Source organism: Dendrobates tinctorius, unplaced genomic scaffold (assembly GCF_039654945.1).
Source record: "Dendrobates tinctorius isolate UK_male_01 unplaced genomic scaffold, ASM3965494v1 ptg000093l, whole genome shotgun sequence".
In the NCBI taxonomy this organism is placed as follows: domain Eukaryota; kingdom Metazoa; phylum Chordata; class Amphibia; order Anura; family Dendrobatidae; genus Dendrobates; species Dendrobates tinctorius.
In genome coordinates this window covers 24,243,176-24,261,403 of record NW_027361761.1, presented here as the reverse complement: position 1 = coordinate 24,261,403, position 18,228 = coordinate 24,243,176, and the positions used below count along the sequence as shown (strand labels likewise).

General features: G+C 44.3%; 1 protein-coding gene across 3 annotated transcripts in view; it reads right to left on the bottom strand.

Annotated features, from left to right (window-relative positions):
• CD2AP (CD2 associated protein) overlaps nucleotides 1-18,228 on the bottom strand; it is a 100,537-nt gene that overhangs the window by 13,473 nt on the left and 68,836 nt on the right. For all 3 annotated transcript variants that reach the window (XR_012234300.1, XM_073586584.1, XM_073586585.1), the window contains exons 8-12: nucleotides 8,470-8,564; nucleotides 8,128-8,226; nucleotides 7,567-7,603; nucleotides 5,876-5,938; nucleotides 1,636-1,795 (exon numbers count right to left, since the gene is read on the bottom strand). Coding sequence is in view for 2 of the 3 variants with exons in the window: in XM_073586584.1 (XP_073442685.1) it covers nucleotides 1,636-1,795; nucleotides 5,876-5,938; nucleotides 7,567-7,603; nucleotides 8,128-8,226; nucleotides 8,470-8,564 (454 nt within the window). In the remaining variant the exon portion in view is untranslated. The remainder of the gene's footprint in view (nucleotides 1-1,635; nucleotides 1,796-5,875; nucleotides 5,939-7,566; nucleotides 7,604-8,127; nucleotides 8,227-8,469; nucleotides 8,565-18,228) is intronic.

Sequence of the window (18,228 nt, the reverse complement as noted above, 5' to 3'; positions counted from 1 at the left end):
TGTTAGGCCATTTTTGTGTAGTGCAATGATGACTGCACGTGTTTCTTTAGAGATAACCATGGTTAACAGAAGAGAAACAATGATGCCAAGCACCAGCCTCCTTTTAAAGTGTCCAGTGGTGTCATTCTTACTTAATCATGACAGATTGATCTCCAGCCCTGTCCTCATCAACACCCACACCTGTGTTAATGGAGCAATCACTGAAACGATGTTAGCTGGTCCTTTTAAGGCAGGGCGGCAATGATGTTGAAATGTGTTTTGGGGGATAAAGTTCATTTTCTAGGCAAATATTGACTTCGCAAGTAATTGCTGTTAAGCTGATCACTCTTTATAACATTCTGGAGTATATGCAAATTGCCATTAGAAAAAATGAAGCAGTAGACTTTGTAAAACTTAATATTTGTGTCATTCTCAAAACTTTTGGCCATGACTGTACAGGATGTAACTCAGGATCAGAAATGTAATGTATGTACACAGTGACGAATAGTGAGTGCAGCTCTGGGGTATAATACATGATGTAACTCAGGATCAGTAATGTAATGTACGTACACAGTGACTGCACCAGCAGAATAGCGAGTGCAGCTCTGGGGTATAATACATGATGTAACTCAGGATCAGTAATGTAATGTATGTACACAGTGACTGCACCAGTAGAACAGTGAGTGCAGCTCTGGAGTATAATGCAGGATGTAACTCAGGATCAGTAATGTATGTACACAGTGACTGCACCAGCAGAATAGTGAGTGCAGTTCTGGAGTATAATGCAGGAAGTAACTCAGGATCAGTAATGTATGTACACAGTGACTGCGCCAGCAGAATAGTGAGTGCAGCTCTGGAGTATAATACAGGATGTACCTCAGGATCAGTAATGTACATAGTGACTGCACCAGCAAAATAGTGAGTGCAGCTCTGGAGTATAATGCAGGATGTAACTCAGGATCAGTAATGTATGTACACAGTGACTGCACCAGCAGAATAGTGAGCGCAGCTCTGGGGTATAATACAGGATGTAACTCAGGATCAGTAATGTAATGTATGTACACAGTGACTGCACCAGCAGAATAGTGAGTGCAGCTCTGGGGTATAACACATGATGTAACTCAGGATCAGTACAGGGTCAGTAATGTAATGTATGTACACAGTGACTGCACCAGCAGAATAGTGAGTGCAGCTCTGGGGTATAATACAGGATGTAACTCAGGATCAGTAATGTATGTACACAGTGACTGCACCGGCAGAACAGTGAGTGCATCTCTGGGGTATAATACAGGATGTAACTCAGGATCAGTAATGTAATGTATGTACACAGTGACTGCACCAGCAGAATAGTGAGTGCAGCTCTGGAGTATAACTATAATAAAGGAGGTAACTCAGGATCAGTACAGGATCTGCTATACACATACATTTCTGTGCTGCATCTACATAAACAGTAATAACTGCACATTTTTTATCCCTAGGGAGGAAAACATAATTTTGATTAAAAAATGGGTAGTTACACAAGGGATCAGCATGAAACAACAAAATGGTGCCAAGCCTTGTAACCTGGAGTAGGGACCTGTATATCCCGTATATGATAAGCAGCACCTTACTATATGACGTCTGCAGATCCGAGATGCAGCCTATGGTAACACTTACTTGGATGGAGGAGTGGGGAAAGCTGGCTTTTCCGGTCGTCTGGGTGGGATACTGACTGGCTTCACTAGGCTATTTGTCTTATTAATTAGTATGGGCTTCTTGGGAGGTACCTGAGGAGCGGCTGGTTTGGAAGGCTTATATTCCAGAGATGGCTTGTCATCTGTAATGAGGTGATGGAAAGATTAGACGAGATTCAGAGGTAACAAAACGTGTGGGACGCCAACAGTCCGCTCCGTTCTTAATGGGCACCGTCTAATACTACACTGCAGCAGTGAGGAAGGTGGTCCATGAGCCAGAGGCCTTCACCTTTTTGCTAGAGATCAGCCGATAGTTGGGGCATTTACATTTTGGAAGATGTTCTCCAATGGGCATACATGTAACACATTCGGTGTCAAATTCTAAGTGTGCAATAAGGAATGCAGAACTTTGATTTTCTACTACAAAGCTCGTAATCCCCTGCACAGATTTATAAAAGAGTAACATGCTGCATGCCAGCAGTGTCCACTAGAGGGAACTCACTGCATACTGTATTAGTCATTTCATGTATACCAATGTGAAGCGAGGCGAGTGCCCTCTAGTGGAGGCTTCATGTAACCAGAATGATATCTGAATGCACGAAGTGGAGCTCTTCATCAGAAAAGGAAATACACTGCTCAAAAAAATAAAGGGAACACTAAAATACCACATCCTAGATATCTCTGAATGAACTATTCCAGTTGCAAATTTTTATTCATTGCATAGTGGAATGTGTTCAGAACAATAAAACAAATTGTCAATGTAAATCAAAATGAATATCACATGGAGGTCTGGATTTGGAATGATACTCAAAATCAAAGTGGAAAATCAAATTACAGGCTGATCCAACTTCAGTGGAAATGCCTCATGACAAGGAAAAGATGCTCAGTAGTGTGTGTAGCCTCCACGTGCCTGTATGACCTCCCTACATTGCCTGAGCATGCTCCTGATGAGGCGGCGGATGGTCTCCTGAGGGATCTCCTCCCAGACTTGGACTAAAGCATCAGCCAACTCCTGGACAGTCTGTGGTGCAACGTGACGTTGGTGGATGGAGTGAGACATGATGTCCCGGATGTGCTCAATCGGATTCAGGTCTGGGGAACAGGCGGGCCAGTCCATTGCTTCAATGCCTTCATCTTGCAGGAACTACTGACACACGCCAGCCACATGAGGTCTGGCATTGTCCTGCATTAGGAGGAACTCAGGGCCAACCGCACCAGCATATGGTCTCACAAGGGGTCTCAGGATCTCATCTCGGTACCTAATGGCAGTCAGGCTACCTCTGGCAAGCACATGGAGGGCTGTGCGGCCCTCCAAAGAAATGCCACCCGACACAATTACTGACCCACTGCCAAACCGGTCATGCTGAAGGATGTTGCAGGCAGCAGATCGCTCTCCACAGCGTCTCCAGACTCTGTCACATCTGTCACATGTGCTCAGTGTGAACCTGCTTTCATCTGTGAAGAGCACAGGGCACCAGTGGCGAATTTGCCAATCCTGTTCTGTGTCAAATGCCAAGCGTCCTTCACGGTGTTGGGCTGTGAACACAACCCCCACCTGTGGATGTCGGGCCCTCAGACCATCATCATGGAGTCGGTTTCTAACCCTTTGTGCAGACACATGCACATTTGTGGCCTGCTGGAGGTCATTTTGCAGGGCTCTGGTAGTACTCCTCTTGTTCCTCTTTGAACAAAGGCGGAGGTAGCCGTCCTGCTGTTGGGTTGTTGCCCTCCTATGGACCCCTCCATGTCTCCTGGTGTACTGGCCTGTCTCCTTGTAGTGCCTCCAGCCTCTGGACACTACACTGACAGACACAGCAAACCTTCTTGCCACTGCTCGCATTGATGTGCCATCCTGGATGAGCTGCACTACCTGAGCCACTTGTGTGGGTTGTAGAGTCAGTCTCATGCTACCACGAGTGTGAAAGCACTATCAACATTCATAAGTGACCAAAACATCAGCCAGAAAGCATTGGTACTGAGATGTGGTCTGTGGCCCCCATCTGCAGAACCACTCCTTTATTGAGGGCGTCTTGATAATTGCCAATAATTTCCATCTGTTGTCTATTCCATTTGCACAACAGCATGTGAAATTGATTGTCAATCAGTGTTGCTTCCTAAGTGGACAGTTTGATTTCACAGAAGTTTGATTCACTTGGAGTTATATTCTGTTGCTTAAGAGTTCTTTATTTTTTTGAGCAGTGTACATATTTAAAGAAAAAAGTTAAAGAGCAGCACAATTAAATGTAGGGTGCAAATACTCACAAATACATACCAGTCCTTGCACATAAGTAAAAAAAAAAAAAGGTTGAAGCAGCACACCATAATGTAGTGTAGAAATTTTGCAAACTTATTAAAGAAGAAAAACTGAAATATCCCATGGTCATAAGTATTCAGACCCTTTGCTCAGTATTGAGTAGAAGCACCTTTTGAGCTAGTACAGTCATGAGTCTTCTCGGGAATGATGCAACAAGTTTTTCACCCCTGGATTTGGGGATCCCCTGCCATTCTTCCTTGCAGATCCTCTCCAGTCCCGTCAGGTTGGATGGTGAACGTTGGTGGACAGCCATTTTCAGGTTTCTCCAGAGATGCTCAATTGGGTTTAGGTCAGGGCTCTGGATGGGCCAGTCAAGAATGGTCACAGAGTTGTTCTGAAGCCACTCCTTTGTTATTTTAGCTGTGTGCTTAGGGTCATTGTCTTGTTGGAAGTGAACCTATGGCCAAGTCTGAGGTCCAGAGCACTCTGGAAGAGGTTTTCATCCAGGATATCTCTGTACTTGGCTGCATTCATGTTTCCTTCAATTGCAACCAGTCGTCCTGTCCCTGAAGCTGAAAAACACCCCCATAGCATGATGCTGCCACCACCATGTTTCACTGTTGGGATTGTATTTTGCAGGTGTCTGGTTTTCGCCACAAATACCGCTTAGAATTATCACCAAAAAGTCCTGTCTTCATTTCATGAGACCAGAGAATCTTATTTCTCATAGTCTGGAAGTCCTTCATGTGTTTTTAGCAAACTCTATGCAGGCTTTCATATGTCTTGCACTGAGGAGAGGCTTCTGTCGGGCCACTCTGCCATAAAGGCCCGACTGGTGGAGGGCTGCAGTGATAGTTGACTTTGTGGAACTTTCTCCCATCTCCCTACTGCACCTGTGGAGTTCAGCCATAGTGATCTTGGGGTTCTTCTTTACCTCTCTCACCAAGGCTCTTCTCCCACGATTGCTCAGTTTGGCTGGATGGCCAGGTCTATGAAGACTTCTGGTGGTCCCAATCTTCTTCCATTTAAGGATTATGGAGGTTACTGTGCTCTTAGGAACCTTAAGTACTGCAGAAATTCTTTTGTAACCTTGGCCAGATCTGTGCCTTGCCACAATTCTGTCTCTGAGCTCCTTGGCCAGTTCCTTTGACCTCATGATTCTCATTTGGTCTGACATGCACTGGGAGCTGTGAGGTCTTATATAGACAGGTGTGCGCCTTTACAAATCAAGTCCTATCAGTTTAATTACACACAGCTGGACTCCAATGAAGGAGTAGAACCATCTCAAGGAAGATCACACAAGGAAATGGACAGCATGTGACTTAAATATGAGTGTCTGAGCAAAGGGTCTGAATACTTCTGACCATGTGATATTTCAGTTTTTCTTTAATAAATTTCCAAAAATGTCTACATTTCCGTTTTTTTTTCACTCAAGATGGCGTGCAGAGTGTACAATAATGAGAAAAAAAAATGAACTTTTTTGAATTTACCAAATGGCTGCAATGAAACAGAGTGAAAAACTTAAAGGGGTCTGAATGTGTGCGCGCGTGATATAGATATTATATATAAACTGTAAAGCGCTGCGGAATATGTTGGCGCTAATATATATATATATATATATATATATATATATATATATATATTTATTTATTTAGGAACAGAAAATAAATAATTGAGACTTTAATTTCAAAATAAATGTTCAAATCACGAAGCAAAATTACAATTAATTATATCATCAAATGAAAACTACTCTTTTCTGACCCAATTGACCCTTGAAAATTAGTATTAATTCTGGAGACCGGACGCAGCAGCGAGAGCTCAGCAGAAATGGGTGCCCCCTGAGAGGACGTTCCTGTGCTCTCCAGAATATTACGTTCCTGGATCGTGAGCAGATTCATTAGTGAATAATTAACTAGAATACGAGGTAATATATGAGTGATTGCCATCCCACGTCTGACCCCGTTCTCACCTTTCTCTTCTGGTTTCGGTGGAGTGAACCGTCTCTCAGACAGACGAAGCTCCGGCTTTGGCACTAATGGAATGAAAACAGAAGATTACACTTTTTTTTCCTCTACAATTCAATGCAGTCATAGAATCATAGAATCGTAGAGTTGGAAGGGACCTCCTGGGCCATCTGGTCCAACCCCCTGCTCAAAGCAGGATTCGCTAAATCATCCCAGTCAGATGTCTGTCCAGCCTCTGTTTGAAGACTTCCATTGAAGGAGAACTCACCACTTCTCGTGGCAGCCTGTTCCACTCATTGATCACGCTAACTGTCAAAAAGTTTTTTCTAATATCTAATCTGTGTCTCCTCCCATTCAGTTTCATCCCATTGCTTCTAGTCTTTCCTTGTGCAAATGAGAATAAAGTTGATCCTTCTACAAGTCATAACCCTTGTGCCCGGATAATATGAGAAATATGCAGAATTAACATCTACAGAGGAACAGCAGAAGAAAATCCCAAAAAGCCAAGTGAAAGGCTGTTATTACAGGTGAGTTGAGAGTGGCTGAGTAGTCAGTAATTTTACCTACAAATATGTAAATTGTGTCTACAGAGAGAAAGAGGACTAGAATTCTAGCGCCACCTATAGGAAGTAGCAATCCTTGAAGTCCATGTTGACCATTTAATGAGCCTTGCCACATGACTTAGGATTAAAGCCAAAAGGAGAATCTCAATTTGCAGACACTGCAACCAAACCAGATCTCACACTTTGCACTGACGAGGGGGCAGTACCCTGAAACACAGTATATAATGTAAATTATGCTAGGAACAGACAGTATTTGTTTCCTATCTCTCCTTGTAAATTATGCATGTACAGATAATACTGCTCCATATTTCTCCTTCTTAAACAAAGTAAACATATCACATACGGTAAATTGTGTTCTTACAGATATTACTACCTTCAGGCAACGCCATAAAATTTGCAGGTGAAAATAAAGAAGCAGTGCTATCTGTGGCTACTTCATTCGAAGGGAGAAACTGAGAGGTAATACTATCTGTGCCTTCATCGTTAACAAAAGAAGGGGAAATAGCATCATCTGTAACTACCATTTTGGAGCCACAGACCGGTGGGTAGTACTTTTTTCCCTTTCTCTCCACGTAAATTAAGTGGGCACAGATAGTACTCTCTTTCTCTGCTTCTCCTTGTAAATTAGGTTGGTACTAACAGCATTTCTTCTCGCTATCTCCCTGTTATTAAGGAACAGAAGCTACTTGTTTCCTGCCTCTCCATGTATAGGATGTGGGCACAGATGGCACTCTTCACCAGTCTCTCCTTACAAATGATGGTGATATGGACGCACAGACCACTTTTCCCGTATTCTAGGTACAGACAGTATTTGCTCTCCATCTCTTTAGTAAATTTGTTCTGGGTCTTTCCTTGTAAATTATGTTTGTGTTTTTCCCGTCACATCCTGTAAATAACGTAGGTACAGATAATAGTGCTTTCACAGGGAGCAGTGAGCTCTTATGGTACTCATCCTCTCTAAATTCTGTAATATCAGGCAGTACCACAGTACTGATGCAGGCACAGATAGTGCTACATCGCCCTGTCTGGTGGATCCCGCTGCGATCTCCCATTTACTTACACAGCACTGAATACTAAAACATTGAACAATAGGCACATCCAAAAATGTACACTAGTACAAAGGTGTTACATACCCGGACTTTTTATAGGAGGCGGTGGCTTCTTTGGCTTCTGTAAGAATATAAAAATCACCTGTAACTATCTCGTATATAAGACGGCTGTAAACTAGTGATGAGCGAACGTGCTGGGATAAAGTGTTATATCTGAGCACGCTTGGGTGTTATCCTAGTGTCTTCAGCAAGCTCGAAAAATATGTTTGAGTCCCCGTGGCTGCGTGTCTCAAGACTTTTAGAAAGCCACAACACATGCAGGGAATGCCCGTTTGTTAGGTCATCCTGCGTGTGTTGCACCGTCGAACAGCAGCGAGACATGCAGCCGCGGGGTGTCGACACTCTTAGCACCCAAGAATGCTTGATAACACCTTACCCGAGCATGTTCGCTCATTACTACTGTAAACCCAAGACTCGTAAGTATCAAAGAGCCCCAGGAACAATACAAACTCCCCATAGTGTCAGCCCAGGATACTGCAGACAAGCAAAAGTGGTATTACATCAAGTGCGGCATGCACCTGGGTATTAAGTGGGCTCTCAATTCACATTTTTCCTATGCAATTAATATAGCACGGCTCTACTTACTTCCTTTTCAGTATCTTGGATTATAGCAGCAAAGTTGTCAGGAAAGACTCCTTCCTTTCCGTTGAGCTCACCTCTCCACCAGCCGGGATCTCCTCCGTCCTGAAGACACAATACGCAATTATAAGGTCATCGGCTTGCACTTCAATTACTGGGTCATACGGATTACTGCAGAGCTACCGCGTGTTTTATCCGTGCTCCCCCATAACTCATCCTCAGGGGTCGCCCTTCATTCATTACTATATACGCCGTGTGTACACCAATTGTATTTGCTCAGGACTTGGGGATCATGTGGAGCAAAGTACGGCTCCTCGACACTCTTATAAACAAGGGTCGGAAACTTACCTTACTGATCAAGTGGATGATGTCTCCTTCTTTGAAACTAAGCTCGTCGTCACTGTTCCCGTCGTAGTTGTACAGCGCCCGGCACGACTCTTTGGCTGTGAAAATAAAAAATAATTATGAGAATTAGAAAGCTGCACCAGATCTAACTATTAAATAGAACAATATGTATGGATCACATTCAGGAATGTGCCTTGAAAAAGTATTCACACCCAGTGAAATTTTGCACAATTTGGCTACGTTCACATGAAGTGGAACTCCCACGGAAGTTACCGCGAGAATTCTGAAATTCCATTCCGCGGGAAAATCGCATTTTAAATTCCCACGGAAAAACTAGTGATTTGCAAGCGTAATTAGCTTGCAGAATGCTAGTGTTTTCCAAGCGATCTGTAGCATCGCTTGGAGAACTGATTGACAGATTGGTCACACTCGTCAAACATAGTGTTTGACGAGTGTGACCAACTTTTTACTATTGAGGCTGACTATGCGGCACCAGTAGAAAAAGATCGAATGTTAAAAATAAAAAAAAAACAACAAAAAACGGGTTATATTCACCTTCCGATGTCCCACGCAGCGTCCCCAGGCCTCCGCAATGCTCCGGCAGGTAACGTTCCCAGTGATGCACTGCGGTAATAACCTTTGATGATGTTGCGGTTTCACGAGACAGCGACGTCAGCAAAGGTCATCATCGCAATGCATTAATGGGAATGGGAGCTGCCACGTGTATCGCTGAAGCCCGTGGACGCTGCGCGGGACATCGGAAGGTGAATATAACCCGATTTTTTTATTTTAATTCTATTTTTTACAGGGATATGGTACCCACAGGCCAGAGGACAGTCTCCTCTCCTCCAGACCGTAGATACCAACCGCAAATGTTCTGGTTACTTTTCGCATGGTGGGCACAGCCACATGCGGAAAGTAAGCAGAACAATGCATTCCTATGTGGGCGGAATTGCCGCGATTCCACAAAATAATGAGTATACTGCTGATTCCGCCGCGGGAAAATCCGCAGCATTAGCACAGCATTGCGGAATCCCATAGAAATGCATGGGATGCTTTTTTTTGCGTTTTCGCTGCAAAATCGCACGTTAAAAAACGCAGCGAAAACGCAAAAAAAAATGCGACGTGTGAACGCAGCCTCTCTAACGTTACAGGAACAAACTTAAATGAATCTTATTGGGATTTTGTATGATACCAACACAAAGTAGCAAATATTTGTGAAGTGTAATGGGAATGAGACACGGCTTTCTAAATCTCAAAAATTGTGAGGTTCATTTGCATTCAGCCTCATGAGTCAATACTTTGTCGGACGAACTTCTCCTACAATTCCTTCTGCAGACTTTTGGGGTCTCTCTACCAGCTTTGCACATCTAGAGGTGACATTTTTGCCCATTCTTTGCCACTGGCTCTTGCTCAGTGATCAGCAATTTTCACGTTCATTCTGGACTGTGACTGGGTCCTTTACAAACAAGAGTAGGCTTTGATGTAACCATCCATTGTAGCTCTGGCAGGATGCTTAGGGTCGTTGTCCTGCTGGAAAGTGGACCTACACCCTAGTCAGCCTCTAACAGGTTTTCCTCCAGTATTGCCCTGTATTTAGCACCATTCATCTTCCTATCAGCTCTGACCAGCTTCCATGTCACTACTGAAGAAAGGCCTCCCAGCGGCAGAATGCTGCCACCACCATGTTTTACAGTAGGGATGGTGTTTTGCAGTTTTGTTAGTTTTCCATTACACAGAGCGTTTTGCATTAAGCCCAAAAAGTTCTAGTTTGGCCTCGTCTGACCACAGCACCATCTTCCACATGCTCGCTGTATCCCCTACTGCTTATTGCTTGCTTTAAATGGCTTCTTCCCACTCTTTCATAAACGCCAAATTTGTGGATGACACGACAGTTGTCCTGTGGACGGATTCTCCCACCTGAGCGTGGATCTCTGCAGCTCCTCCACAGTGACAATGGACCACTTGGCTACTTTTCTAATTAGTGCTCTCCTTGCTTAGATTGTCAGGTGAGGTGGACGGCCATATTTTGGTAGGTTTGCGGCTATGCCATACTCCTTCCACATTTGGATGATGGATTGAACAGTTCTCTGAGATGTTCAGATCTTCGGATATTCTTTTATAACCTAACCCTGCTTAACTCTTCTCCACAACTTTATCCCTGACATGTCTGGTGTGTTCTTTGGTTTTCATGATGTTGTTTGATCCCTAATATTCTCACACAAACCACTGAGAAATACATAAAACAGCTGTAGTTATACTGATTTTAGTTAGGAGTATCAGACTACAACTTCACAAATACCTGCTACTTTGTGTCGGCATATCACATAAAAACCAAATAAAATACATTTAAGTTGGTGGACGTAACATGAATAAATGTGGTAAACTTATTAACAAGGTATGTAAGACACGGTATAAATTTCTACTATTCATTCAGGTCTGTATTATATTCTGCAGAAGACAGTATTCTAGTAGTCATATTCTTGTACATAGGGGCAGTAGTACAGTAGTTATATTCTTGTATATAGTGGCAGTATTATAGTAGTTATATTCTTGCACATAGGGGCAGTAGTATAGTAGTTCTATTCTTGCACATAGGGGGCAGTTTTATAGTGGTTATATTCTTGTACATAGGGGGCAGTATTATAGTAGTTATATTCTTGTACATAGTGGCAGTATTATAGTAGCTATAATCTTGTGCATAGGAGCAGTATTATATCAGTTATATTCTTGTACACAGGAGCAGTATTCTAGTAGTTGTATTGTAGTACATAGGAGCAGTATTATAGTAGTTATAATGTTGTACATAGGAGTAGTATTATAGTAGTTATATTCTTGTACATAGGGGCAGTATTATAGTAGTTATATTCTTGTACATATGGGCAGTATTATAGTAGTTATATTCTTGTACATAGGAGCAGTATTCTAGTAGTTGTATTGTTGTACATAGGAGCACTATTATAGTAGTTATATTCTTGTACATATGGGCAGTACTATAGTAGTTATATTCTTGTACATATGGGCAGTACTATAGTAGTTATATTCTTGTACATAGGAACAGTATTATAGTAGTTATATTCTTGTACATAGGGGGCAGTATTATAGTAGCTATATTTTTGTACAGAGGAGCAGTATTATAGTAGTTATATTCTTGTACATACGGGCAGCATTATAGTAGCTATATTCTTATACATAGGAGCAGTATTATAGTAGCTATATTCTTATACATAGGAACGGTATTATAGTAGTTATATTCTTGTACATAAAAGCAGTATTATAGCAGTTATATTCTTGCACACAGGTGCAGTATTATAGTAGTTATATTCTTGTACATAGTGGCAGTATTATAGCACCTATATTCCTGTACATAGGGGCAGTATTACAGCAAATTCTTACACATAGGAACGGTATTATAGTAGTTATATTCTTGTACATAGGAGCAGTATTATAGTAGCTATATTCTTGTACACAGGAGCAGTATTATAATAGTTATATTCTTGTATATAGGGGCAGTATTATAGTAGATATATTCTTGTACATAGGAGCAGTATTATAGTAGTTATATTATTGTACATAGGGGCAGTATTATAGTAGCTATATTCTTGTACATAGGAGCAGTACTATAGTAGTTATATTCTTGTACATAGTGGCAGTATTATAGTACCTATATTCCTGTACATAGGGGCAGTATTACAGTAGTTATATTCTTGTACATAGGAGCAGTATTATAGTATTTATATTCTTGTACATAGGAGCAGTATTATAGTAGCTATATTCTTGTACATAGGAGCAGTATTATAGTATATTCTTGTACATAGGGGCAGTATTATAGTAGCTATATTCTTATACATAGGAATGGTACTATATAAGTTATATTCTTGTACATAGGAGCAGTACTATAGTAGTTATGTATTCTTGTACATAGGGGGCAGTATTATAGTAGTTATATTCTTGTACATAGGGGAAGTATTATAGTATTTATATTCTTGTACATATGGGCAGCATTATAGTAGTTATATTCCTGTAGATAGTGTGATAAAACACTCCGGGATCGCCTTTGCTGGGGTCAAAGGTCACGTGCGTTCAGCATGAAACTCAGGCGCAGAGCTGGGATTCGGGTATAAGTGACACTGGGTCAGGTTTATTAAAGGTGAAAGCAATGCATAAAGAAAAAAAACATAAAACAAATCCTTGCCTGTCCAGCACTAACTAAACAAGGTACAACCCAACTACCAACTGGCGGGCTTCTCCCGTCCAGCCAAACCACAGTTGCAGTGGGCACTGCTTCCACTCACATGTGTCTCTCACACAGACAGGCTCTCTGTGTCCCCAGGCTGAGACACTCACACAACCACCTGGCATCCTTTTATATCCGCCTCCCATTATTCATTAGTAACCAGGTGCGATACTGACCAGACTAGGCCACATAGGAAAGGTATCTGGGCGAGATATACCTGCCCTCATCCACTATTCCCACATGATTCTCACATATCCCCCCCCTCTGCTCAGACCACTCTGGTCGAGCAATGACACCCGCCAAACAGTGCACTCGGGACAGGGCATCTGCATTCCCCATTTGTACCCCTGGGCGGTGCTCCACCGTAAAAGTGTAGGCCTGCAGGGCAAGGAACCACCGGGTCACCCGGCTATTACGTTCCTTGTGCAAGTGCATCCACTTGAGAGGGGCATGGTCCGTGATCAGCCTGAACTTTCAGCCCACCAGGTAATATTTGAGAGCCTCTAGAGCCCACTTAATGGCTAGGCACTCTTTCTACGACTGCATACTTTTGCTCATGTTTATTTAGCTTCCTGCTGAGATAGAGGACTGGGTGTTCCACTCCGTCCCTCACTTTTGACAGTACGGCCCCGAGACCGGTATCCGAGGCATCAGTTTGTACCACAAACTCGCTGCAGAAGTCCGGAGTCACCAGTACGGGTTGAGCGCAAAGTGCCCGTTTTAGGCTATGGAAGGCTTCTTCAGCCGCTAAATTCCATTTAATCATGATGGAGTCTTTCCCTTTGTAAGATCCATCGGGGGGGTAGCAATGGCTGCAAAATTGGGTATGACCCGGCGATAATAGCTGGCGATCCCCAGAAAGGCTTGCACCTGCTTCTTGTTGACAGGTTGCAGCCAGTCCTGAACCGCTTGAATCTTATCGACCATGGGGTTTAACAATACCCCTCCCAATTACATACCCCAAATACCGGGCTGCTTCTAGCCCGATGTGACATTTCTTGGGGTCCGTGGTTAGACCTGCCTCCCACAGGTCGTCAATCACAGCTTGACTTTCTGGAGATGAGTCTCCCAGTCCAAGCTGTAGATGACAATGTCATTCAAATAGGCCAAAGCGTACTGCCTATGTGGCCTCAGGACTCGATCCATCAGTCTCTGGAAGGTCGCCGGTGCTCCGTGCAGTCCAAACGGCATACACACATACTGAAATAAACCTTCCGGCGTAGCAAATGCCGTCTTTTCTCTGGCAGCCTCTGCCAGAGGGATCTGCCAATACCCCTTTGTTAGGTCTAGGGTCGTAATATACCGGACTTTTCATAACCAATCTATTAACTCGTCGACCCGGGGCATAGGGTAGGCATCAAATTTTGAGACCGCATTCAGTTTCCTGAAGTCATTGCAGAACCAGATGGTGCAGTCCGGTTTAGGAATTAACACAATCAGGCTGGACCAAGCACTGTGCGATTCCTCAATGACACCTAACCAACATTGCCTTCACTTCTCGGGAAACGGCTTCACGGCGCGCTTCCGGAATTCTGTAGGGTTTCACGTGAACGGTGACACCAGGTTCCGTTACGATGTCATGTTTCATTAGCGTAGTCTGCCCGGGTTTTTCTGAGAAAAACTTTTGGTTGTGAAGTAGAAACTACCTGACCTCAGTCTTTTGCCGCTCCGAGAGAGTCTCTGCAACCCGTACCTCCGGTACGGTATGCAAGCAGACGGGACGGGCCAGCTCCGCTGACAAGTCAGACCGATCTTTCCAGGGTTTTATCAGATTTACATGATAAACCTGTTCAGGTTTCCGTTTACCTGCCTGGTATACTTTGTAGTTTACTTCACCAACTCTTTCCTTAATATCAAAGGGGCCCTGCCACTTTGCTAGGAACTTACTGTCCACCGTGGGGACCAGGATCAACACCCTATCTCCGGGTGCAAGCGTACGGATCTTGGCGCCCCTATCATAGATTCTTTTTTGGGCTCCTTGAGCCTGCATCATGAGTTCTTTGACGATAGGCATAACAGCCGCAATACAGTCCTGCATTTGGGATACGTGATCTATCACCGTTTTAAACGGAGTGACCTGACCCTCCCAGGATTCTTTGGCGACGTCTAACAGTCCGCGAGGACGTCGGGCGTACAATAACTCGAAAGGCGAGAACCCCGTGGAAGACTGGGGCACTTCCCTGATGGCAAAAAACAAATACTGAAGTAAATAGTCCCAGTTCTTCCCATCCATGTCTATCGCCTTTCTCAGCATCTGCTTCAGAGTTTTATTGAACCGTTCGACCAACCCGTCTGTTTGAGGGTGATACACGGATGTGCGTAACGGTTCGATTTGTAACAACCGGCAGAGCTCCTTCATTACCCTGGACATAAAGGGAGTCCCCTGGTCGGTGAGTATCTGTTGTGGTATACCGACCCGACAAAACACATGCACCAGTTCCTTGGCAATCGTCTTGGTGGCCGTGTTACGCAAAGGGATGGCCTCCGGGTAACGAGTGGCATAATCCAAGAGGACCAGGATATGCTGGTGTCCACGTGCAGACCGTGGAAGGGGCCCAACTAAATCCATCCCAATCCTCTCAAACGGGACCTCAATAATAGGTAGGTGTATCAAAGGGCTACAGAACCGGGGCTTACTTGGCAGTCAGGACAAGACTCACAATATACACGAATATCGTGATGCATGCCTGGCCAAACAAAACAGTGTAATATCCTTTCGGTGGTTTTCTGGACTCCCAGGTGACCTCCAATCACATGTCCGTGGGCCAGGTCCAGCACCTGCCGCCTGTAGGGTTTTGGCACGACTAATAGTTGCACCAGGTCTTCCCCCTTTTTCTCTATCTTATATAGTAAATCATTCTCCAGGACCATGTAAGGATATGCCAGTCTAGAGCCAGGTTCTACGGGTACCCCATTTATCACTCTTACATTTGTCCTAGCCTGAGAAAGGGTAGGATCCTTTATTTGCTCGCTTTCGAAGTCATCTTTCTGAACTTCCAAATCTGGCAAACGGGGAGGTGGATGGCTGTCGGCCTCCTTTTCCCTGGTCTCCTCCGTATCATGCGCCATGACTTGAAAACGGGAACTGCAGGTCATTTCCAGCAGACTCTTCCCCCAAGTCTTCCGGGGGGACCTCTTCCAGGGGTTCGGGACCCACACGCGCCCTGGGTGAAGAATCATGTACACTATTACCCGGGGACATCAACTGATTCTCCCACAATTGCCAGAAGTGGGGAAAATCCCGGCCCAAGATAACCATGCAATAAAGCAGGGACGAGTCCCACTTTATGTTGCACAGACCCATAGGAAGTAGTAATGCATATGACCGTGGTGAGGTACGAGAAGGTGTCTCCATGCACACACGTTACAGAAAATTTGTCTGATGGTCTAGTCGGGGCTGACACCAGACTGGCCTTCACCAGAGTCACCACACTTCCCGAGTCTAACAATGCCACCACATTTTTGCCATCAATAGTTAAATCACACAAGTGTTTTTCCACATCCTTTTGACCAGCATTCACACTACTCACTACCCGTGCAACCATAGACATGCGGTTTTTAGAGTCTGTGACGTTGCACTGCATGGGTTCAGTAGTGACCGGACACTTCACAGCAATGTGGCCCATCTCTTGGCAGTGGAAACACCTAATGGGCCCCTTGCTTAGACCATAGTTCGTTACTCTCGGCCTCGCATTGTGGGCAGTCCCGGTTTCCTCCCCCACTGTCTTAGGGATTTTTCCTTCTCCCCTACTCCCTGGAACAGTCTTACCGGTTCCACGTGGAGATGATGAAGAACGAGGAGGGGTAGCGTCGTCTCGGAGTCCTTCCGCCACGGAGTAACGTTCAACCAGATCCACCAGTTGATCTGCAGTCGTAGGATTTCCATGGCTTACCCACTTCCTCAGGGCTGGCGGTAGAGCTCTCAGGTACTTGTCCATGACGACTCTATGGATTATCTCTGGCGCTGTCAGCACCTCGGGTTGTAGCCACTTCTTCGTCACGTGGATCAGGTCGAACATCTGTGACCGCGGTGGTTTATCCGGCTGATAAGTCCATTGATGCACTCTCTGTGCATGGACAGCGGTCGTCACTCCCAGCTGGGCCAAGATCTCGGCTTTCAGTTTGTCAAAGTCCTGCGCGGTTTCAGGTTCTAAGTCATAATAAGCATTTTGGGCCTCACCGGAAAGAAACGGGGCAATCAGGCCGGCCCATCGTGCCTTCGGCCATTTCTCTCACACCGCCGTCCGTTCAAACGTGGTCAGGTATGCCTCGACGTCATCTTCGGTCATCTTCTGCCAGTACCGACTCACGTGAATCACTCTCGACTCGGGTTACAGGTTAACCTCAGGTAAGCTTGCCAGGCGCTGCGCCACCTGCTGGAGAAGCGAACGATCGGTAGCTGTCATGTCCACCAACTCCTTCAGCTGGGCCATCATCACCCGATTAGCTTCTTGCTGGACGGCAGTGGACTGTACCAGTGCTTTCACCATGTCCTCCATGTTCATGCTTCCAACGTGATGCCCGTGTTCTCCACCACAATGTGATAAAACACTCCGGGATCGCCTTTGCTGGGGTCAAAGGTCACGTGCGTTCAGCATGAAACTCAGGCGCAGAGCTGGGATTCGGGTATAACTGACACTGGGTCAGGTTTATTAGAGGTGAAAGCAATACATAAAGGAAAAAAAACATAAAACAAATCCTTGCCTGTCCGGCACTAACTAAACAAGGTACAACCTAACTACCAACTGGCGGGCTTCTCCTATCCAGCCAAACCACAGTTACAGTGGGCACTGCTTCCACTCACATGTGTCTCTCACACAGACAGGCTCTCTGTGTCCCCAGGCTGAGACCCTCTCACAACCACCTGGCATCCTTTTATATCCGCCTCCCATTATTCATTAGTAACCAGGTGATATACTGACCAGACTAGGCCACATAGGAAAGGTATCTGGGCGAGATATACCTGCCCTCATCCACTATTCCCACATGATTCTCACAACAGGAGCAGTATTATAGTAGTTATATTCTGGTACATAGGAGCAGTATTATAGTAGTTATATTCTTGTACATAGGAGGCAGTATTATAGTAGTTATATTCTTGTACATAGGAGCAGTATTATAGTAGCTATATTCTGGTACATAGGAGCAGTATTATAGTAGTAATATTCTTGTACATAGGAGCAGCATTATAGTAGTTATATTCTTGTACATAGGGGGCAGTATTATAGTAGCTATATTCTGGTACATAGGAGCAGTATTATAGTAGTTATATTCTTGTACATCGGAGCAGTATTATAGTAGTTCTATTCTTGTACATAGGGGCAGTATTATAGCAGTTATATTCTTGCACATAGGGGCAGCATTATAGTAGTTATATTCTTATACATAGGAACGGTATTATAGTAGTTATATTCTTGTACATAGGGGCAGCATTATAGTAGTTCTATTCTTGTACATAGGGGCATTATTATAGCAGTTATATTCTTGCACATAGGAGCAGTATTATAGTAGCTATATTCTTGTAC